A 24908-nucleotide genomic window follows, 5' to 3' on the forward strand; every position below is an offset into this window, starting at 1 on the left:
CATGAACCCCCCAGGTCCCTCTGCCCCTGCACACTCTTTAGAATTGTGCCATTCAGTCTATATTGCCTCTCCCTATCCCTTCTGCCAAAATGCATTACCTCACACGTCTCTGTGTTAAATTCCATTACCCACTTCTCTGCCCATTCTGCCAGCCTATCCATGTCCTGTTGGGAGGCGATTGTCATTGTCACTGTCTCTCACTCCTCCAAGTTTGGTATCATGAGCAAATTTTGAAATTTTACTCTGTTTGCCAATATCCAAGTCATTTATATATCAAAAAAAGCTGAAGTCCTGGCACTGACCCTTGGGGAGCACCTCTGTCCACTAACCTCCAGTATGCACAACAACTGCTTCCCAAAATTTGCTATTTTCTGTCAAATCTATGTTTTTTTATCCAATTGGACACTCCTATTCCATGAGCCTCAATTTTGTTGGCCAGTCTTTCATGTGGCACTTTGTCAAATGTTTTCTTAAAATCCATACAAACAACATCCATCACATTCCCTTCATCTCTGTTACTTCATCAAAAAAAATTATCTACTTTTTATTTAGCCTTTCATGGGATGTGGGTGTCACTGGCTGGGCCAGCATTTATTGCCCATCCCTAATTGCCCCTTGAGAAGGTGGTGGTGAGCTGCCTTCTTGAACTGCTGCAGTCCCTACGGTTTGACCTTACTGTAGCAATTTGATACAACTGAGGGCCATTTCAGAGGGCACTTCAGATTCACCCACATTGCTTGGGCCTGGAGTCACATGTAGGCCAAACCAAGGAGGGATGGCAGATTTCCTTCCCTAAAATGCATCAGTGAACCAGATGGGTTTTGACGACAATTGATGATGGCTTCATGGTCACCGTTACTGAGACCAGCCTTCAATCCCAGTGGTGGATTCCTGGAATGAGCCGAGAGGCAGCTCCTGCTTTCGCCCTTCTGCCAGTCCAGCTGTGCTCTTGCCAGCTGTGAGCTGACGGACAGTGTTGAGGTATTGTAAGGCGGTGACAATGCCCAACAGCAAGACCACATGGCTCGATACAAAGTCAACGGGTGCCCAGAGGCTACGTGCCTTACCACCTTCCAGGAGCAGTTACTGTTGCCCACACAGCGTGGCACCTGTACCTCTCCTTGTATCTTTCCCAGGCAAAATCCCCCCACCCTAAACTCTCATTGCCTGGTTCTCACCCTGCTCCAGTTAAAATTCACTTCAAGACTCCCTCAGATCAGAACAAATTTCTCCAATTTTTTCAGGGCAGACTTACCTCTTTGTACTGAGCACTTGACAGGCACACAAGGGGCCTGTTGCAGCCTTACCTTGATACAGAATCATCTCTCTCGATCTGACCAGATCCCGTGGGTTCAGGAAGCATTGCTGACCCTCGCCACCACTTACCCCCCATTCCTGCTGCAGCAGATGTTTTGGGATGATGGAGAAGGTGGGGGGGTGATGGTGGTGGCTGGGGGGAGTGTTGGGGATAATGGCCATCCGTTCTATTTGTTTTTTCCCTCTCTTGTACACTCTCCATACAGCTTTCCAGGGGCTGGCTCATCAAACCCCCATGTTCGTCGCTTTACAGGCTCCATTGCGCAGCATAATGAGAACCTTGGCAGTTGCATCGGGCTCACTGAGCTGCTGCAGCCCTTTAAAGAGCCGCTTGGCGCGGTTAGCAGTTGCTGGCATTGCTGCTTGATTCTGCGCTGCACTGTTTGTGCGGGCGTTATGGCGCATGCTTTATTGCAGCTCCCAAGGGCAGTCAAGTCCTAGGCTAATGAACATGCTCAATAGTACCCAGAAAGCTGAGCCAACGCCCAGGCAGAACTTGAATAGACAAGGCAAAAACCCATTGGGAAAAAAAATGGCCCTCGTGATCACATTAACTAACTGCAGCCTGTGGCTGAAAGGGTGGTGCCGAAACGATTGCTGAGGAGGATGTCAAAGCAACTGTTGCTAAGGAAGATTTCAGAGCACCTGTTGCCAAGGAGGATGACAGATTATCTGCTGCTCGGGAGGAGGTCAGAGTGCCTATTGCTAAGGAGAATATCTGCGAAGCCATTGCCAAGGAGGATGTCAGAGCCTGTTGCTAAGGAGGATGTTGGTGTATCTGTTGCTAAGGATAATGTCAGAGTACCTGTTAAGGAGGATGTCAGTGTGCCTGTAGTTAAGGAGGATGTCACTATGCCTGCAGTTAAGGAGGATGTCAGTGTGCCTGTAGTTAAGGAGGATGTCACTATGCCTGCAGTTAAGGAGGATGTCAGTGTGCCTGTAGTTAAGGAGGGTGTGACTATGCCTGCAGTTAAGGAGGATGTCAGTGTGCCTGTTGTTAAGGAGGATGTCAGTGTGCCTGTTGTTAAGGAGGATGTCAGTGTGCCTGTAGTTAAGGAGGATGTCAGCGTGTCTGTAGTTAAGGAGGACATCACTATACCTGCAGTTAAGGAGGATGTCAGTGTGCCTGTAGTCAAAGAGGATGTGACTATGCCTGCAGTTAAGGAGGATGTCAGTGTGCCTGTAGTTAAGGAGGATGTCACTATGCCTGTAGTTAAGGAGGATGTCAGTGTGCCTGTAGTTAAGGAGGATGTCACTGTGCCTGCAGTTAAGGAGATGTATGTGTGCCTGTTGTTAAGGAGGATGTCAGTGTGCCTGTAGTTAAGGAGGATGTAACTATGCCTGTAGTTAAGGATGGTGTCAGTGTGCCTGTAGTTAAGGAGGGTGTGACTATGCCTGCAGTTAAGGAGGATGTCAGTGTGCCTGTTGTTAAGGAGGATGTCAGTGTGCCTGTTGTTAAGGAGGATGTCTGTGTGCCTGTAGTTAAGGAGGATGTCAGGGTGCCTGCAGTTAAGGAGGATGGCAGTGTGCCTGTAGTTAAGGAGGATGTCAGTGTTTTTTTCTCATGGAGAATGTCAGTGTGCTTTTTGCTAAGGATAATATCAGAGTGAGTATCTGTTGCTATGGTGGGTGTAGATTACCTGTTGCTAAGGAGAATAGCAGTGCACTTGTTGCTGAGGGGGATGTGAGAGCAGCTGTTGCTAAGGATAATTTCATAGCATCTCTTGCTAAGAAGAATATTAGAGTACCTGTTGCTAAGGAAGATGTGAGAGATACCTGTTGCTAAGGTGACTGTTAGTGTGCTTGTTGCTAAGGAGGTAGTTAGAGTACCTGTTGCTAAGGAGGATGCCAAAGCACCAGTTCCTTAGGATACCTGTTGCTAAGGGAGATGACCCAGTACCCATTGCTATGAAGGATGGTATGGTACCTGTTGTTTGTTGAAGCTGTTTGCGCACTGCTCAAACTGTTCATCTTTTGTTTCCATGGTTTTGCCAATTCTCTGGAGAACCTGAAGGAGAAAAGTAGAGTGGGTTCAGCACCCCCGACAGTTTAGACAGTGCCGAGATTCAGCCGGGTCTTAAAAAATCTCTCATGTTAGTCGAACCTACTCTCAACGTTATTCGAATAGCTACTGTGACAGATTCTCCTTCTCCCTCCCTCCCTCTCCCCCACCGCCCGCATATTGGGATTTCCTTGTGCCAGGCTAATACCTGGTCTTGGCATGATCGACTGCCAGTCGATGGGGCATCAGACCTGAGAGCCAGAAGGGTGTGGAGGTGGGGGGTAGTGTTAAGGGAAGTGTAAACATTCTTACCATACTTCTTTGGCTGCTCCTGAACTCCCATAGACCCTCTGGACTGGAAATTCACTATTAGTTTCAGCTGAATAAAGGGAATATTGACTGACCCATGTGTTAGCTTGACTCAATGGATAGCGCACTCACCTTTCCATCAGGAGGTTGTGGGTTCAAGCCCTACTCCAGAAGCTTGTGCAGATAGTCCAGACCGATACTCCCAGTGCAATACTGAGGGAGGGCTACACTGTCAGACGTGCTGCCTTTCGGAGGAGACATTGAACGGACTCAGGTAGATGTACAATAATGCTATTTAAAGAGCAGAAAGATCTCCTGGTCTCCTGATCAATAATTCTTGGCGTGGACACCAAAATCTGGACGTTCATTTCATTGCACTCTGTGGAGTCTTGCTGTGCACAATATGGCAGCCTTGCTAACCCAATAGCAGCATCTGCAGGGGCTGGTTAATGATGCACCTCTGATGCTGAGTGTAGGCATTTGGGATTGGACAAGGATTGCCCACAATACCTGCTGCTCAGTAAGGGTTGGGTCAGAACACAGAATCGAAGAGGAACAGAGGTGGAGGCAGGGGAGGGATGGCAGAGGGATAGGGAAAGGATGGCAGTGGGATAGGGAAAGGATGGCAGTGGGTAGGGGAGGGGATGGCAGTGGGATAGGGGGAGGGGATGGCAGTGGGATAGGGAAAGGATGGCAGTGGGTAGGGGAGGGGATGGCAGGGGGATAGGGGGAGGGGATGGCAGTGGGATAGGGGGAGGAATGGCAGTGGGTAGGGGAGGGGATGGCAGTGGGATAGGGTGAGGATGGCAGTGGGTAGGGGAGGGGATGGCAGTGGGATAGGGGAGGGATGGCAGTGGGATAGGGGAGGGATGGCAGTGGGATAGGGGGAGGGGATGGCAGTGGGTAGGGGAGGGGATGGCAGTGGGTAGGGGAGGGGATGGCAGTGGGATAGGGGAGGGGATGGCAGGGGGATAGGGGAGGGGATGGCAGTGGGTAGGGGAGGGGATGGCAGTGGGTAGGGGAGGGATGGCAGTGGGTAGGGGAGGGATGGCAGTGGGTAGGGGAGGGATGGCAGTGGGTAGGGGAGGGGATGGCAGTGGGTAGGGGAGGGGATGGCAGTGGGTAGGGGAGGGATGGCAGTGGGTAGGGGAGGGATGGCAGTGGGTAGGGGAGGGATGGCAGGGGGATAGGGGAGGGGATGGCAGTGGGTAGGGGAGGGGATGGCAGGGGGATAGGGGAGGGGATGGCAGTGGGTAGGGGAGGGGATGGCAGTGGGTAGGGGAGGGATGGCAGTGGGTAGGGGAGGGATGGCAGTGGGTAGGGGAGGGGATGGCAGTGGGTAGGGGAGGGGATGGCAGTGGGTAGGGGAGGGGATGGCAGTGGGTAGGGGGTGGATGGCAGTGGGTAGGGGAGGGATGGCAGTGGGTAGGGGAGGGGATGGCAGTGGGTAGGGGAGGGGATGGCAGTGGGTAGGGGAGGGATGGCAGTGGGTAGGGGAGGGATGGCAGTGGGTAGGGGAGGGGATGGCAGTGGGTAGGGGAGGGGATGGCAGTGGGTAGGGGAGGGGATGGCAGTGGGTAGGGGGTGGATGGCAGTGGGTAGGGGAGGGGCATGACATTCCAGACACTGTGCTGACTGTGGAGACCCCAGTGACATTGGAAATGTTTTGGAAGCTCATAATAAGAGAGATTGGATTCACTGATTAATATCCCAATGAGAATTCCCGTTGAGTTTTTATCCTGAGTGTTGTTCCGAGCAGTGTCCAGAGGATTAATCTTGGAGCCCTCAGGGCCGTCAAAGGAGGATGGAAAATGGGTTTCTGTTTCAAAAACAGAAGTGGCAGCTTTGAAACTCTCTGTCAGCCGCACACAGAGTGAGCTGGGAGGCCTGGTTCATCACTGAACCTCAGTTTCTCACTGACACTGGGGATCGACACTGCTGGGAAAGAGAAAGCAGACAAACCCCAGAATAAGGTCCAGGTACAAGGGGGCGCCCTGCTTCTCTACAGCAACATTGGAGGGAACTGTATTCCGTGGACTGTCACTATCAGAGATAGTCCCACAAAATTCACAAGATCATCAAATGTTGTTTGGTCTGGAGGCCAGTCTTTGGCTGGGATTTTCCAGTCCAGCCCGTGGTGGTGTAATGTCAGGCCGGAGGGGAAAACACTGCCGGAGCCAATAGGTCAGCTTCCCTTTGGTGGGAAAACTGGTTGCGATCACCCCCTCCCCTCACCCGCTCCAGCCTTCAATAACAGCTTGTGTTTCCCACCGAGCGGTTTGAATACATTCGAATATCATGAATGCCCATTATCAAAGGCAGATCACAGGAATCACGCCCCGGCTCTGAGTCTAAAGGTCCCATCGGCGTCTAGTTAGACCCACGCGCCTCGCAGCCAGGTAGAAATGACGTGCACCTGGTGAACTGCACTTCACTTGTGACTTTGGAGATACTTCCGCCCCCCTTTGCATTGCACTGCCCTCACGCCTCTGCAGACTCTGTGCCCAGCTCCAGGGGGTCTATCTCAGGCAAAGCCCCATGTGCCAGGCCAACCGAAAGGCGGGGGTGGGTTCTAATGTGCTACGGGGTTAAATGTTTGTCTAGGTGGGGGGAGGCAAGGCAGAGGCAAGGGAGGGGGCTGGAGGGCAAAGGCTTTGGGGGGGAGAAAGGCTGGGGAATGTTGAACACAGACACATGACGGGTGGTGTGGAAACGCTGGGGGCAAAGAAATCTCGTGGCCAGTAGTAAAGAGAGTGAAGGGCAGCAGTCCCAAGGGAGTCCCAGGCAGAATGGCAAGACAGCCAACTTAAGAAACATTTAAGTAGTGATTTGTGAATGTAGCAGGACCTGGACAATATCCAGGCTTGGGCTGACAAGTGGCAAGTAACATTCACGCCACACAAGTGCCAGGCAATGACCATCTCCAACAAGAGAGAATCCAACCATCTCCCCTTGACATTCAATGCCATTACCATCACTGAATCCCCCACTATCAACATCCTGGGGGTTACCATTAACCAGAAACTGAACTGGACTAGCCATATAAATACTGTGGCTACAAGAGCAGGTCAGAGGCTGGGAATCCTGCAGCGAGTAACTCACCTCCTGACTCCCCAAAGCCTGTCCATCATCTACAAGGCACAAGTCAGGAGTGTGATGGAATACTCCCCACTTGCCTGGATGAGTGCAGCTCCCACAACACTCAAGAAGCTCGACACCATCCAGGACAAAGCAGCCCGCTTGATCAGCACCCCATCCACAAACATTCACTCCCTCCACCATCAATGCGCAGTAGTAGCAGTGTGTGTACCATCTACAAGATGTACTGCAAGAATTCACCAAGGCTCCTTAGACAGCACCTTCCAAACCCACGACCACTACTGTCACACATGGGAACACCACCGCCTGGAAGTTCCCCTCCAAGCCACTCACCATCCTGACTTGGAAATATATCGCCGTTCCCTCACTGTCGCTGGGTCAAAATCCTGGAACTCCCTCCCTAACAGCACTGTGGGTGTACCTACACCACATGGACTGCAGCGGTTCAAGAAGGCAGCTCACCACCACCTTCTCAAGGGGCAATTAGGGATGGGCAATAAATGCTGGCCCAGCCAGTGAAGCCCCCATCCTGTAAATGAATTTTTTATAAATCGAGCTTATCCTAGTGCAGGGAGGGGGAAGGCCACTGTGAGTAGTGCCCAGTATTTTGTGCGGAGGGCGTGGTCATCACCTCACACATGGTGGTCCGGTTTCTGGAATAGTACTCGGCTGCAAATGGCACAATCACAGTCAGGGGAGTCATCTGCAGCCTGTAGATTGGGAACAGGTAGTATAGGGGCGGGCACTCAATGGTCTCACGGGGTGGGGGGGTGTGCCTATCTGTCATGGTACAGTAGGCCTCAAGATGAGGAGGGGTAAGGTCTACATGGGGCATAGGAACACCCACCTCAGACGTCTTAGAGGGTAACACAGGGATACCAACCACTGTAACAATGGGATCCCGAATTACAGCGGGGGGACTGAGAGTAAGAGGAGGGCAGGAAACCTTATGCTCTGCCAGGACGATGGAAGGGATTTTCACAGTCACACAGGGAGGGTCAAAGCTGGTCTGGTAATAAAACCTGAGCACCACTGTAGTGACTGTAGCTTTCAGGAATGTAGTGACTGTAGCTTTAAGGAATGTAGTGACTGTAGCTTTAAGGAATGTAGTGACTGTATCTTTAAGACTTATTGTACTGTGTAGTATCACGTGACAGTGTGAACGAATCAGCCCTAGGCACCGGGAACCCTTGGGGGTTGAGTTTGTGTCTAGCTGTGGATCTTGATGGAAGTGTGTAACTGCTGGTGAAGCCCTGTAAATAAAGTTCACTGTTTCTTATGAGAAACCTGTCTGGAAAATCAAGGGCAGAATTTTTACCTTGGCGGGCCGCCCCGTGTCTGACCCACTCGAGTGTAAAATGGCGCGCGTTGACATCAGGCAAGCATCCCGACGTCAACACACACTCACGCAATAATTCAGTCGGCGGGCGCATGCGGGAATTGGCAGCAGGCCCGCTGACAATTAAAAGGCCTGTTAAGGCTATTAAAGATTGAATTAAATGTTATTTTTTGCTGTCCGTCCAACCAGGCCTTTGCACCTTTTAGGAAACCTCATCCATGGGCGGGATGAGGTTTCCAACAGCGAATAAAATTCAAATAAAAAATGTTACATTTCATTGATAACATTGTCCCTGCTCATGTCACATGAGGGGACACGTTTTATTACATTTCTAAAATCTTTATTCCTGATGTTTTAAAATGTTCATCTCCCTGAGCCTCAGTGCCTCAGGGAATTTTTCCAGTGCCCATGCGCGAACTTCCCCGCTCGACATTCCCCCACCCCCACACGGGCAGCGCTGAGCGCTGCCGCACACGTTTAATCAGCCCGCCAGCGTGCAATGGCGGCCCAGCCCTGATCGCGGGCAGCAGTCAGCTTCCGGACCGCCCCCCTCTGAGCCTGCCTGACAACGGCAAAATCCCCCCTGCCCCAAGTCGACCACAACCACCATCTTGGAAGCTAAAGCAATGGGAGCAGTGGAAAATGAAACTAAAAGCCATGCTGCTGGGAAGGGGCTGTTAGCGCTTCTGGGAGGAGAGCCTTACAGCACTGGGCAGGGGGCCGATTAAAGGGGCACCCACCCGACATCTGTGTTCTCAACTGAGGAGGAATGCCCAGCTGAGATATGCTGGGCTCATCACTGTTACAACAGGCAATAATGAGCCGTCAATGTAAAAGTGCGAGATTAATTCCAATTAGTGCCAATTATCGGTCTCTGTGCAGTGAGCCCATTGTGATTATGGTCGATGAGAAGAAAGTGCAGGTTTCCAACAAGAGCGCCAAGAAAGCGCGGGCAAAGTTGCCCGTGAAGGGTGGCAAGAAGCGGTGAAGGTGGAGGGAGGAGGGTTTACTCCACCTACATCTACAAAGTGATGAAGCAGGTTCACCCCGACACCGGCATCTCCTCCAAGGCCGTGAGCATCATGAACTCGTTCGTGAACGATATTTTCGAGCGCATCGCGGGTGAGGCTTCCTGGCCCATTACAACAAACGCAGCACCATCAGCTCCCGGGAGATCCAGACCGCCGTGTGCCCTCTGCTGCCCGGGGAACTGGCCAAGCACGCCATGTCGGAGGGCACAAAGGCGATGACCAAGTACACCAGCTCCAAGTAAAACCCCACAATCGACTGAAAAACATATAACAATCCGTGGCCAACCCCCTCTGCGATAGTGACTCCAAACACAAGTGGGCATCTGGGCAAGCCTATTGGAAACACCACCTCAGAACCTCCGAGCTGCCAGGTTCAGAGCCGGGAATCCCAGGCACCCCCCCTGCAAAAAGGATCTCGTCCCCTCACAGAACATCTGCCCCCTCATGTGTACTGTAAAGGGTGTAGCCGTTCAGTCCACTGAATGAGTAATGTGTAAACTGGATTAAATGCAGGCCATCCGATCGCCTGGTCAAGTCTATCTCAGAGCTGTCGGTCAATGGAGATGGGGCAAGAGGGAATGGGGGGTTTTGGGGTGCAGTGGTGGGGGAAGGATACTGTGACACTGAGACCACTCATGGTGATGGCCACGATTGCATTGGTTAATCGCTGTGTATAATGTAATAAAGCCCTTAAAGCCGAAGTCACTCACTGGTCAGTGACAGCAAAAGAACCTTTCTCGTTTCAACCTTAACCTTTATTTTCAATGATCTAGCCGAGGGGAGAATGTGAAGAAAATGGAGGCTGCATTTAACACTGCCTGCATCATCACCATGCCGACAGCAGCGCACACGGCCCCTGAGCATGGCCTTCTACATCGCAGACCCTCAGGGATGACAGAGAGTACATAGAGATCAAGAAGAGGTCACCTTTCTCCGCGGCCATCTACACCTCTCCCTGTACGCCACACCTCCACCTTTCCACAATGCAGGTGAGCAGGGGGACTGCATGAGCCTCCATCTTACACAGCCAAGAATTAACATCATTGTATCCACAACACTTGTCAACAAGATGTCTCGCACAAGCACTTTGTACAAGAGGGTGATGCATCGGTGAGGTCGGAGGAGAACTGAGAAGGGGCACACGCTGTGATGAGATGGCTTCGCATAACATGGACCAGAGGCACATGATGTGAGATCAGGGATAAGTGGGGGGAGGGAACATGGTGTGACATCAGATCAGGCACAATGCAACTCAGCATGCAGAGGAGGCATACACAAGAGGAGATGTGGAATGGGTGCAGTTGGAATTACATAGGTGGAAAGTACATACATGTGGCAAACACCTGTGCCGCTGCTGTGTTCCGACCATTTTTTGATCTTCCTAACCCTGCCGCTATGTCTTGCTGCTCCCCGGACATCTACAGCGGAGGTGGAGGCAGCCTGCTGACTGCTACGCCCTGTCTGTGACGACTTTGGCGGGCGTCCTCTGGGGGGCCGAGACTCGGAGGGCCCCGACCTGCTTTGGGCCTCCTGCTGTGGGGCAGATGCACCCTCCTCGACCTGTGGAGCTGGAGGTGCTGGGGTCACAGGCAGAGGGGATTGGGATCGGCGGGACACTCGAGCGTGCCTGGCATGTCCAGCTGCTGGTCCTCCTCCCTACGGGTGCCTGAGGGTCCCTTACTGACTCCTTGAGGAGAAAGGGCAGCTGGAGTGAGATCGAGGTGCCCTGATTCCCACTCGCGTTGACACTGATAGATGCCACCAATGCCTACAACGATGGAGTGCAGCTCCTGGCACAGTTCAGGCCCTAAGAGTTGGACCAAGGCCTCCGTGGTGTCTGTCATCCTACCCATGTTGACTTCAGTGCACTGGCACGTCGGTGCTATTACCTCAGACTCCTCCATCATATACTACAATCTGTGGGATGCATTTGGCAACCCTGCCTGATATTCCAGTGATCGCCATTGCTGCTCCAACATCTGTGGTAAGATCAAGTCCACAGGCCCGTCACCCGACTGGGACTCCGCAGAATCCTGGCGTCCGAGTGCCAGTGACCTTAGCTGCCCCTGTCCCCGCCTGCTGTCGACCAGAATCTGTGCCGTGCTCACCAGATGGTGACCCCCACTGCTGTAGTCCCACCGAAGTGTGTGTGTATGTCTCTGCGCTGGCGGAGGGCGAGGGTGAGCGCTGTGACGGCTCTTCCAATGTTGTGTCCCCGGGTTCCTCATCCGAGGAGTCGAGGGGCCAGGAGAGGAGGGGCTGACGCTCGGTGTCCCATTGTTGCCTGGCAACAGGGCCTACAAAAGGGATTAGAGATAATCGGTGGGAGCAGCGAAGCACAAGACATCACCCGGCCCACGCAGTCTCGCTATCCGCAGGATCAGCTGGTGAAGGGTCCTCATGTGCGTGGACACTGCCAGTCTCACCATCACCACAGGCACAGGCCCAGTCCTCTCCGGCCAGGTGCACTGCTGACTCCTCATACTGGGCGAGGAGGGCCCTGATCTCTGCCATCCCATCACCAGAGTGGGGCCTCTCCCCCTTGCTTCTCGTGGGCGAGCTTGGCCTGCCATGAAGACAAGTGGAGAGAGTGCGAGCAGGAGGCATGCCAAGGCAGATGGTAAGGACGCCAGCCTTGTGTGGGCGCCGAGTGGAGCCGTGTGTGGGATGAGGGCTGCACGGGACGTGAGTTCAGGCGGAGATGTCAGTGTGCGTGCGGGAGAGTGAATGGCGATGTCCCCTTGTGCTGGTCGTGTGCGAGTTCCCTGCGGAGAGTTAACCTGCGACTGTCTGAGGGGCTTGTGAGAGTGTGAGGTGAGCGTAGTGAGAAGGTTGACTCCCATTGGCTGCGAGGATGAGATCATTCATCCATTTGCGCCATCGGATCCTGTTCTCCTCCGGGCAGAGTTGGCGTTCACTGCCACAGACACAGGCTGGGATGGTGACCTTGGCGGACCTCCTCCAGCCATCAAGAGGGCAGAGAAGGTCACGGTGGTCCTCAACAGCGTCCAGCGGATGACCCAGAGACGCGTCACTAACCTTGGGGGCTGTATGTTTCTTTGATTTGAGAGCAATCCTGGGCTGCAGACATTGAGGAAGCTGTGTGCGGTTTAAATATGGTGCCCAGAGTGAGGTACTGCTGAAGTCACGGTGCGGCGGGTGAATCAGAGGCCACCCCACCGCCAATATAAGGTGTTTCCTGCTCATATATGTTTAATGAGGCGAGATGCGGATAATCGCGCGCAAAAACATGCCTTGCAGCCGGCGGGGAGAATGCTGCTTTTCCCACACACCACTGCACTTAATACACAGAGGGGGAGATCCCACTCTGGGTCTTAACATGTCCCTGACCAGCAGCTCTGTGACTCACAGATTTGAACCCAACTCTGTCATAAACACACACTTTGCAGGTAAATCTCCCTCTACACTGTCCCCATCAAACGCTCCCAGGGCAGGTACAGCACGGGGTTAGATACAGAGTAAAGCTCCCTCTACACTGTCCCCATCAAACACTCCCAGGACAGGTACAGCACGGGGTTAGATACAGAGTAAAGCTCCCTCTACACTGTCCCCATCAAACACTCCCAGGGCAGGTACAGCACGGGGTTAGATACAGAGTAAAGCTCCCTCTACACCGTCCCCATCAAACACTCCCAGGACAGGTACAGCACGGGGTTAGATACAGAGTAAAGCTCCCTCTACACTGTCCCCATCAAATACTCCCAGGGCAGGTACAGCACGGGGTTAGATACAGAGTAAAGCTCCCTCTACACTGTCCCCATCAAACACTCCCAGGACAGGTACAGCACGGGGTTAGATACAGAGTAAAGCTCCCTCTACACTGTCCCCATCAAATACTCCCAGGGCAGGTACAGCACGGGGTTAGATACAGAGTAAAGCACCCTCTACACTGTCCCCATCAAACACTCCCAGGACAGGTACAGCACAGGGTTAGATACAGAGTAAAGCTCCCTCTACACTGTCCCCATCAAACACTCCCAGGACAGGTACAGCACGGGGTTAGATACAGAGTAAAGCTCCCTCTACACTATCCCCCATCAAACACTCCCAGGGCAGGTACAGCACGGGGTTAGATACAGAGTAAAGCTCCCTCTACACCGTCCCCATCAAACACTCCCAGAACAGGTAAAGCACAGGGTTAGATATAGAGTAAAGCTCCCTCTACACTGTCCCCTTCAAACACTCCCAGGACGGGTACAGCACGGGGTTAGATACAGAGTAAAGCTCCCTCTACACTGTCCCCATCAAACAATCCCAGGACAGGTACAGCACAGGGTTAGATACAGAGTAAAGCTCCCTCTACACCGTCCCCATCAAACACTCCCAGGACAGGTACAGCACGGGGTTAGATACAGAGTAAAGCTCCCTCTACACTATCCCCATCAAACACTCCCAGGATAGATACAGCATGGGGTTAGGCATAGAGTGAAGTTCGCTCCACATGAACCACTAATCTCTCTTATTGGATCAAATTCACTGTTGGATCACAGCTTAAGTATCACTGGATCAATGTTAGTGATGAATAACAACTCTGTCTCACTGAATTAAAGTCAATGTTGGATTATTTCATTCTCTCGTTGAATATATCTTACTGATGTATCATCACTTTCTCTCAATGGATCAGGAATATCAAAAAAAACACAAAAAGGTTAACAGTTGCATTACGAAAAGGGGGTTAGTCAGAAGCAACGTAGGCCATTGGAAAACTGAGGCGGTATGGTCAATGAAGAAATGGAAAGAGTGGACATGCTGAATAATTACTTTGTGTTAGTATTGACAGGCGAGGAAGAGGTCAGCAGGCCTGAAATCCCAAGAAAACCTTTATTGAATCAAGGACTGGGAATCAATAAAATTAACCTAAGCAAGAGAGCAGTGATAGAGAAAATGGTGGCATTAAAGCATGACAAAGCCCCAGGATCAGATGGTTTCAATCCCAGGATTTTAAAGGAAGTAGATGAGAACATTGCAGATTCCCAAACTATAACCTTCCAAAGCTCTCTCGACTATGAGGAGAGATGCCACAAGCTATGGTTGTATTCCCTGGAATTAAGATCAAAGTTTTCAAGAATTAAGGGGAACAGATAGGGACAAACTATTTCTGCTGTTTGGGGAGTCTAGGATTAGGGAGCATTGTCTAAAAATTGGAGCCAGACCTTTCTGGAGTTAAATGAATAAATACTTCTTCATGCAAAGGAATGGTTGAGATTTGCAGCACTCTTTCCTAAACAGCAATTGATGCTTCATCAATTGTTAATTTTAAAACTGATTTGATAGTTTTCTGTTAACCAAATGTAAGGAATATGTGGCAAAGGTGAGTATATGGAGCTAGGTCACCAATAGGAATGATCTCATTGAATGAACTGGGCTTGAGTGGTTAATTAGTCTCTTCCTATTCCCTTGTTCCTATGTGCAATGTTGGTGATAATTAGAATGCTCTCTCATTGGACCAACGTCAGTGATTGATCACATCACTCTCTCATTGGACCAACACCAGAGATTGATCACATCACTCTCTCATTGGACCAACACCAGTGATTGATCACATCACTCTCTCATTGGATCAATGTTAGTGATTGATCGCATCACTCTCTCATTGGATCAATGTTAGTGATTGATCACATCACTCTCTCATTGGACCAATGTCAGTGATTGATCACATCACTCTCTCATTGGATCAATGTTAGTGATTGATCACATCACTCTCTCATTGGACCAATGTCAGTGATTGATCACATCACTCTCTCATTGAACCAACGTCAGTGATTGATCACATCACTCTCTCATTGGACCAATGTCAGTGATTGATCACAACACTCTCTCATTGAACCAACGTCAGTGATTCATCACATCACTCTCTCATTGGATCAATGTTACTGATTGATCACATCACTCTCTCATTGAAGCAACATCAGTGATCGATCACATCACTCTCTTTTTGGGCTAACATTAGTGATTGATCATATCGCTCTCTCATTGGACCAATGTTAGTGATTGATCACATCGCTCTCTCATTGGACCAATGTTAGTTATTGATCACATCGCTCTCTCATTGCACCAATATTGGTGATTGATCACAGTGCTCTCTCATTGGATCAACGTTTGTTGTTGATGACAATTCTCTCTTATTGGACCAACATTAGTGATTGATCGCATCACTCTATCATTGGATCAATGTTAGTGAATGACCACTTCACCCTCTCATTGGACCAACATTAGTGATTGATCACATCACTCTCTCATTGGACCAACGTCAGTGATTGATCACATCGCTCTCTTATTGGACCAACGTTAGTGATTGATCACATCACTCTCTCATTGGATCAACGTCAGTGATTTATCACATCACTCTCTCATTGGATCAATGTTAGTGATTGATCACATCAGTCTCTCATTGGACCAAAGTCAGTGATTGATCACATCACTCTCTCATTGAACCAATGTCAGTGATTGATCACATCACTCTCTCATTGAAGCAACATCAGTGATTGATCACATCACTCTCTTTTTGGGCTAACATTAGTGATTGATCATATCGCTCTCTCATTGGACCAATGTTAGTGATTGATCACATTGCTCTCTCATTGAACCAACGTTAGCGATTCATCACATCGCTCTCTCATTGGACCAACATTAGTGATTCATCACATCGCCCTCTCATTGGACCAACGTTACTGATTGATCACATCGTGATTGATCACGTCTCTCTCTTATTGGACCAATGTTAGTGATTGATCACATCGCTCTCTCATTGCACCAACGTTAGTGATTGATCCCATTGCTCTTTCATTGGACCAACATCAATGATTGGTCACATCACACTCCCATTGGACCAACACCAGTGATTGATCACATCACTCTCTCATTGGACCAACACCAGTGATTGATCACATCACTCTCTCATTGGATCAATGTTAGTGATTGATCACATCACTCTCTCATTGGATCAATGTTAGTGATTGATCACATCACTCTCTCATTGGATCAATGTTAGTGATTGATCACATCACTCTCTCATTGGATCAATGTTAGTGATTGATCACATCACTCTCTCATTGGACCAATACCAGTGATTGATCACATCACTCTCTCATTGGACCAACACCAGTGATTGATCACATCACTCTCTCATTGGACCAACGTCAGTGATTGATCACATCACTCTCTTATCAGACCAATGTTAGTGATTGATCACATCACTCTCTCATTGGATCAATGTTAGTGATCGATCAAATCACTCTCTCATTGGATCAATGTTAGTAATTGATCACATCACTCTCTCATTGGATCAATGTTACTGATTGATCACATCACTCTCTCATTGGACCAACGTCAGTGATTGATCACATCACTCTCTCATTGAACCAACGTCAGTGATTGATCACATCACTCTCTTTTTGGGCTAACATTAGTGATTGGTCACATCGCTCTCTCATTGGACCAATGTTAGTTATTGATCACATCGCTCTCTCATTGCACCAGTATTGGTGATTGATCACAGTGCTCTCTCATTGGATCAACGTTTGTTGTTGATGACAATTCTCTCTTATTGGACCAACATTAGTGATTGATCGCATCACTCTATCATTGGATCAATGTTAGTGAATGACCACTTCACCCTCTCATTGGACCAACATTAGTGATTGATCACATCACTCTCTCATTGGACCAACGTCAGTGATTGATCACATCGCTCTCTTATTGGACCAACGTTAGTGATTGATCACATCACTCTCTCATTGGATCAACGTCAGTGATTTATCACATCACTCTCTCATTGGATCAATGTTAGTGATTGATCACATCAGTCTCTCATTGGACCAAAGTCAGTGATTGATCACAACACTCTCTCATTGGACCAACGTCAGTGATTGATCACATCACTCTCTCATTGAACCAATGTCAGTGATTGATCACATCACTCTCTCATTGAAGCAACATCAGTGATTGATCACATCACTCTCTTTTTGGGCTAACATTAGTGATTGATCATATCGCTCTCTCATTGGACCAATGTTAGTGATTGATCACATCGCTCTCTCATTGGACCAATGTTAGTTATTGATCACATCGCTCTCTCATTGCACCAATATTGGTGATTGATCACAGTGCTCTCTCATTGGATCAACGTTTGTTGTTGATGACAATTCTCTCTTATTGGACCAACATTAGTGATTGATCGCATCACTCTATCATTGGATCAATGTTAGTGAATGACCACTTCACCCTCTCATTGGACCAACATTAGTGATTGATCACATCACTCTCTCATTGGACCAACGTCAGTGATTGATCACATCGCTCTCTTATTGGACCAACGTTAGTGATTGATCACATCACTCTCTCATTGGATCAACGTCAGTGATTTATCACATCACTCTCTCATTGGATCAATGTTAGTGATTGATCACATCAGTCTCTCATTGGACCAAAGTCAGTGATTGATCACATCACTCTCTCATTGAACCAATGTCAGTGATTGATCACATCACTCTCTCATTGAAGCAACATCAGTGATTGATCACATCACTCTCTTTTTGGGCTAACATTAGTGATTGATCATATCGCTCTCTCATTGGACCAATGTTAGTGATTGATCACATTGCTCTCTCATTGAACCAACGTTAGCGATTCATCACATCGCTCTCTCATTGGACCAACATTAGTGATTCATCACATCGCCCTCTCATTGGACCAACGTTACTGATTGATCACATCGTGATTGATCACGTCTCTCTCTTATTGGACCAATGTTAGTGATTGATCACATCGCTCTCTCATTGCACCAACGTTAGTGATTGATCCCATTGCTCTTTCATTGGACCAACATCAATGATTGGTCACATCACACTCCCATTGGACCAACACCAGTGATTGATCACATCACTCTCTCATTGGACCAACACCAGTGATTGATCACATCACTCTCTCATTGGATCAATGTTAGTGATTGATCACATCACTCTCTCATTGGATCAATGTTAGTGATTGATCACATCACTCTCTCATTGGATCAATGTTAGTGATTGATCACATCGCTCTCTCATTGGACCAATACCAGTGATTGATCACATCACTCTCTCATTGGACCAACACCAGTGATTGATCACATCACTCTCTCATTGGACCAACGTCAGTGATTGATCACATCACTCTCTTATCAGACCAATGTTAGTGATTGATCACATCACTCTCTCATTGGATCAATGTTAGTGATCGATCAAATCACTCTCTCATTGGATCAATGTTAGTAATTGATCACATCACTCTCTCATTGGATCAATGTTACTGATTGATCACATCACTCTCTCATTGGACCAACGTCAGTGATTGATCACATCACTCTCTCATTGAACCAACGTCAGTGATTGATCACATCACTCTCTTTTTGGGCTAACATTAGTGATTGATCACATCGCTCTCTCATTGGACCAATGTTAGTTATTGATCACATCGCTCTCTCATTGCACCAATATTGGTGATTGATCACAGTGCTCTCTCATTGGATCAACGTTTGTTGTTGATGACAATTCTCTCTTATTGGACCAACATTAGTGATTGACCGCATCACTCTCTCATTGGATCAATGTTAGTGAATGACCACTTCGCCCTCTCATTGGACCAACATTAGTGATTGATCACATCACTCTCTCATTGGACCAACGTCAGTGATTGATCACATCGCTCTCTTATTGGACCAACGTTAGTGATTGATCACATCACTCTCTCATTGGATCAACGTCAGTGATTTATCACATCACTCTCTCATTGGATCAATGTTAGTGATTTATCACATCACTCTCTCATTGGGTCAATGTTAGTGATTGATCACATCAGTCTCTCATTGGACCAACGTCAGTGATTGATCACATCACTCTCTCATTGAACCAATGTCAGTGATTGATCACATCACTCTCTCATTGAAGCAACATCAGTGAATGATCACATCACTCTCTTTTTGGGCTAACACTAGTGATTGATCATATCGCTCTCTCATTGGACCAATGTTAGTGATTGATCACATTGCTCTCTCATTGAACCAACGTTAGTGATTCATCACATCGCTCTCTCATTGGACCAACATTAGTGATTCATCACATCGCCCTCTCATTGGACCAACATTAGTGATTGATCATAGTGCTCTCTCATTGGGCTAACGTTAGTCGTTGGTGACAATTCTCTCTTATTGGACCATCGTTAGTGATTGATCTCCTCACACTGTCATTGGACCAAGAGTAGAGTACTGGCAACATCACTGTACTAGTAATCCAGAGGCCCAGGCTAATGCTCTGGAGTCATGGGTTCAAATCCTACCACGGCAACTGGTGGGGTTTAAATTCAATGAATAAAATCTGGAATTGAAAGCTAGTCTCACTAATGGTGCCCATGAAACTACGATTGATTGTTGTAAAAACCCATCTGGTTCACTAATGCCTCTTTAGGGAAGGAAATCTGCCACCCTTACCTGGTCTGGCCTACATGTGGCTCCAGACCAACAGCAATGTGGTTACTCTTAACTGCCCTTGAACTGAGTGGCTTGCTAAGCCACGTCAAAGGGCAATTAGGGATGGGCAACAAATTCTGACCTTGTCAGCGAAGCCCACATCCCATGAAAGAGTAAATAAAACATTAGTGATTGATCACAACTCTCTCGTAAGATCAATATTAGAGACTGGTCATAACTCTTTTTCATTGGATTAGAGTTTGTGACTATTCACGGCTCTCTTGACAACAATAACATTATTTTAAAATTCTCATCCTGGTTTTCAAATCCTTCCAAGGACTTGCCCATCCCTACCTCTGTAATCTCTTCCAACCCCACAGCCTTCTGAGATCTCTACAATCCTGTAATTCGGACTCTGGAGCATGCCTGATTTTAATCACTCCACTATTGGTGGCCACGCCTTCACTATCCTAGGCCCTAAGCTCTGGAATATCCTTCCAGCAATTCTCTGCCGACCTAATGTGCTTTCCTCCTTTCCGACACTCCTTTAAACCTTCCTCTTTGACCAAGCTGTAGGTTATCTGACCCAATATTGTCTTAGGCCGTTTGGTGTCATACTTTGTTTTATAATGCTCCCGTGAAGCACCTTAGAATGCTTTATTGCATTAAAGGCGCTATGTATTGTTATTATTATTATTGGATCAACATAAATGATGAATCACAACTCTCTCACTGGATAAATGAACGTGAATTATCCCAATTCTTTTGCATTGGATGAACATTATTGATAGAACGCAACTCTCTCTTATTGGGTCAACATTAGTGATTGATCAAGCTCTCTCTTATTGGATGACCTTTAGCGAATGTTCACAAAAATCTCTCAGTGGATCACCATTAATGATGGATTACAACACTCATTGGATCGTTGTTTGTTAGCAATCACAACTTTATCTCATTGAAACATACAAGATTCTGAAGGGGTTTGACAGGGTAGATACTGAGAGGTTGTTTCCCCTGACTGGGGAATCTAGAACATGGGGGCACAGTCTCAGGATAAGGGGCCGATCATTTAGGACTGAGATGAGGAGAAATTCCTTCACTCAAAGGGTTGTAAATCTTTGGAATTCTCTACCCCAGAGGGTTGTGGATGCTCCATTGTTGAATATATTTAAGGCTGGGATAGACAGATTTCTGGTCTCTCAGGGAATTAAGGGGTATGGGGAGTGGGTGGGAAAGTGGAGTTGAAGCCCAAGATCAGCCATGATCGTATTGAATGGCGGAGCAGACTCAAGGGACTGTATGGTCTATTCCTGCTCCTATCTCTTATGTTCTTGGATCAATGCTAGTGATAGATCATAAATCTATTTCATTGGATCAAAGTCCCTGATTTATCAAAAGTGTTACTCATTGGATCAAGGTTGGATCAATTTGACCACAACTCACTCATGGCTCAATGCAAATGATGGATGACAGCTCACTCTCACTGGATGAATGTTAATGATTGATCAGAACACTCTCATTGGATCAACATTTAAGTTTGTTCACAACTCTCTCCCATTGGATCAATGTTAGCGATAGCTTGGATCAAAGTCAGTGATTGGTCAGAAATCTCTCTCATGGATAAATGTCAGTGATTGATCACAACTCTCTCGTTAGATCAATGTGAGTAATCATTAACAAATCACATTGGATCAATATTAGTAATGGATCACAACATCCTATCATTAGATCCAGTTCAGTGATTGACACAACACTATCTCATTGGATCAATATTAGTGAGTATTTGAAATGCTCTCTGAAGGGATCAACATTAGTGATTGATCACAACTCTCCCTCTCTCTCTCTCTCTCTCTCATTCAATCATGTTACTAATTGATCACAATTCTCAATGGATCAAAGTCAATAATTGCTCCAAAATCTCTCTCATTGGAGCAATGTTAGTGAAAGATCACAACTTTTCCATTGGATCATGATGAATGACAGCTCTATCCCATTGGGTCTCAGCTTGTGATCACTGCTCTCTTTCATTGGATCAACAATAGGAATTGATCATAACTCTCTCTCATTGGATCAATTTACTGGCTCAACACAACTCTCTCATTGGATCAACGTTTGCGATAGATCACAAATCACTTTCATTGAATTAAGGTCCATAATTTGTCAAAACTGTCTCTCATTTGTGATTGTTTGCAACTCTATTATTAGTGTTAGTGTTAATGTTAGTGATTAATTGTAACTCACTCTCATTGGGTTAATATTAACAATTGATCAGAAGTCTCTCCATTGGATCAACATTAGTGATTGTTTTCAACTTACTCTCATTGGATCAAGGTCAGCGATTGATCCCATGTCTCTCTAATTGGATCAACATTTGTTATTGATCACAACACTCTCTCAATGCATCAATGTCAACAATTGATCACAACCCTCGGCGATTGGATCAATGTCCGTGTTTGATCACAACTCTCACTCACTGGGTTGAAGCTATCTAGGCTGATAGATACATTGAAGATATAAAACGGAGAGATTACTGTCTATTTTTTGGAGAAACACCAATTTCTTGAGCCAGCACTCAATTTAAGCTGTTCTAAGATGGCCTGGCTGCCAATGGGAAAACTGGTGTTAATAGCAGGGATAAAGGTGCAGTACTTCTCAGGGGCGTTCAGTTGGACAGATTGTTCCGTTGTTGAGGAATTCAGGCAACATTTGTAAAACCAAGATTGGAACATTGCACACAGGGGACTGTTGGGTTAAGCTCGAGGTTTGTAAAATAACAAGGCATGTCTGTTCAAGCAATCAATTCTGTCAGGTCAATCAAATGAGACTGAGTGCTGGGGTAACATCTTGTCACTTCACGGGTATTCACTTGTGATTCGTTGTTGAATATATTTATTAAAGGTCACACTTGAGTTGCCCTGAAGCACAATAGATATTTAGTTTGTCATCCACCTCCTTTCCCACTCTCTGGGGCCCTGTGGGCACCACAGCCTAACCGCAGAACGCTTACCATTGAATAAAACTAACAGATCCCGGTCAGTATGTGAGGGCACTGGGTCAGAGATTTGAATGAAATAGGAAGACCAGTTGGGTGAAGCTGGCACCAAATCCCATTGTTTCCAACACTCTCTGAAGGCTATCCCATTCAGCGCAGTCAAAGGAAGTCAGAGAAAATCACGAGGTGGGGTCATTCAAAGTACAAGAGTCCTGAATTGTGCTGAGGAAGCAGCAAACCTTCCTAATGCTTTGTTCCCTTCAATAGGCAGTTTAGAACCTTGACATTGAGCAAGGTAATTTGCCACTGAGATATGAAGTTGATTAGAAGGTTTAAAGGTTGTGTATGAGGGACTATAGACCTGTCATTACATTTCTCTGCTATGAGATTAATCACTGAAGGTCTTTAGGACTACCAACACTCCAATAAAAAAGGCTCCAAAAGATAACAGCAAAACTGGTGGCATCTGAAGGGCTTTTGAAGACAATGAGAAAACCTGTCCATCATCAAAGGCTTGGGATAGTATTTCAGGCCTTTCTTAATCTAAGACTGGCGTGCTCTCATTTTCTCAGTGGAATAATGCTTGTGTTAACCTAGAGAAAAGGCACAAGGACCTGTGTTTGCAAATTAGAATGTTTGTCTCTGCAGTAGTACAATCCTTGACCAGAAATTGGGATGAGACACAAACATTGTGCAAGGCATGTGGCACTTCATGACAAGAAGATGAGTGACTGGTATTAGTTAGCAGTATTCATACTTCATGGCAATCCACAACATGTTTAATGTCACTGAAATAGGGACATAGGAGCAGGAGTAGGAGTGGGCCATTCAGCCCCATGAGCCTCCTCTGTCATTCATTTAGAAATTAAATCAGGGCTGATTGGTACCTCAACTCCATATATCTGCCTCACACTGGGCCAATGTTGGTAATTGGTCACACCTCTCTCTGATTGGATCAGCATTAGTAATTGCTCACAAATCTCTCTCATTCAGTCAATGTTACTGAGTTATCACAAATCTCTTTTATTGGATCAATGTTAATGATTATTCACAATACTCACACCGAATCAACATTGGTCATGGCTCAGAGTGATCTCTCATTGGAGGAATATAAGTGATTTATCACAACTCTCACTCATTGGATTAATGTCAGTGATTGACCATGACTCTCTTATTTAAGCAATGTTAGTGGACAATTACAGCCGCATCTCATTGGATAACCTTTGGTGATTGTTCACAACACTTTCTAAGTGGATCAACCTGAGTGACTGATCACAATATTCTCTCATTTGATCAACATCTGTGATTGATCCCACTCTCTCCCATTGGATGGGCGTTAGTGATTGTTCACAACTATCACTCACTAGATCAACATTAGTGATGAAGCAGAACTCTCTCTCACTGGGTCACCTTTTGCGATGGTTCACAACTCTCATTGGATCAATGTTAGTGATTGATTACGCTCTGTCCCATTGGATCAATGTTAGTGATTGATTACGCTCTGTCCCATTGGATCAATGTTAGTGATTGATTACGCTCTGTCCCATTGGATCAATGTTAATGATTGATTACGCTCTGTCCCATTGGATCAATGTTAATGATTGATTACGCTCTGTCCCATTGGATCAATGTTAGTGATTGTTCACAACTTCCATCCACTGGGTTAAAGCTCTCAGGGCTGATGGACACAGTGATGATGTAAAATAGAGAGATCACTGTCCATATTTATGAGAATGAAATAGAAACACAGGTTTCTTGGGTCATCACACAACATAAACTAAACTTAGATGTCCTGGCAGCCAATGGGAAACCTGTTGTTAACATCACCCTAAAGGTGCAGTGCTTAGAAAGATTCAGATGGACAGATTATTCCATTGTTGAGGCATTCAGGCAACATTTATAAAACCAAAATTGGAATATACCACGAAGGGGACTGCTGGCTTAAGCTAGAGGTTTGTGAAAATGAAAATGCATGTCTGTTCAAATAATCAATTATGCCAGGTCAAACAAATGAGACTGAATGCTGGGGTAATGTCAGAAAATGGTGAGCAAAAAAAATTCAAAGTGGGTATTGACCAACAGCATTGTCACTTCATGGGTATTCATTTGTGATTCGCTGTTGAATATATTTATTAAAGGCCACATTTGTGTTGCCCTGAAGCACAATAGATATTTAGTTTGTCATCCACCTCCTTTCCCACTCTCTGGGGCCCTGTGGGCACCACAACCTAACCTCAGAACGCTTACCATTGAATAAAGCTAACAGATCCCGGTCAGTACGTGAGGGCAAAAACAGAATTACCTGGAAAAACTCAACAGGTCTGGCAGCATCGGTGGAGAAGAAATCAGTTGACGTT

At 47.1% G+C, this 24908-nt stretch overlaps 1 protein-coding gene across 3 annotated transcripts in view; it reads right to left on the bottom strand.

Moving 5' to 3' along the window:
• The window catches only part of LOC144672587 (uncharacterized), a 102141-nt gene that overhangs the window by 38214 nt on the left and 39019 nt on the right, over positions 1–24908 (bottom strand). For 2 of the 3 annotated variants that reach the window (XM_078534409.1, XM_078534407.1), the window contains exon 2: positions 3245–3325. The exons of the other annotated variant lie outside the window; for it this stretch is intronic. In XM_078534409.1, coding sequence (XP_078390535.1) covers positions 3245–3325 — 81 coding nt within the window. The remainder of the gene's footprint in view (positions 1–3244; positions 3326–24908) is intronic. 3 annotated transcript variants of the gene reach the window in all.

Source organism: Cetorhinus maximus, chromosome X, assembly GCF_964194155.1.
Source record: "Cetorhinus maximus chromosome X, sCetMax3.hap1.1, whole genome shotgun sequence".
In the NCBI taxonomy this organism is placed as follows: Eukaryota; Metazoa; Chordata; class Chondrichthyes; order Lamniformes; family Cetorhinidae; genus Cetorhinus; species Cetorhinus maximus.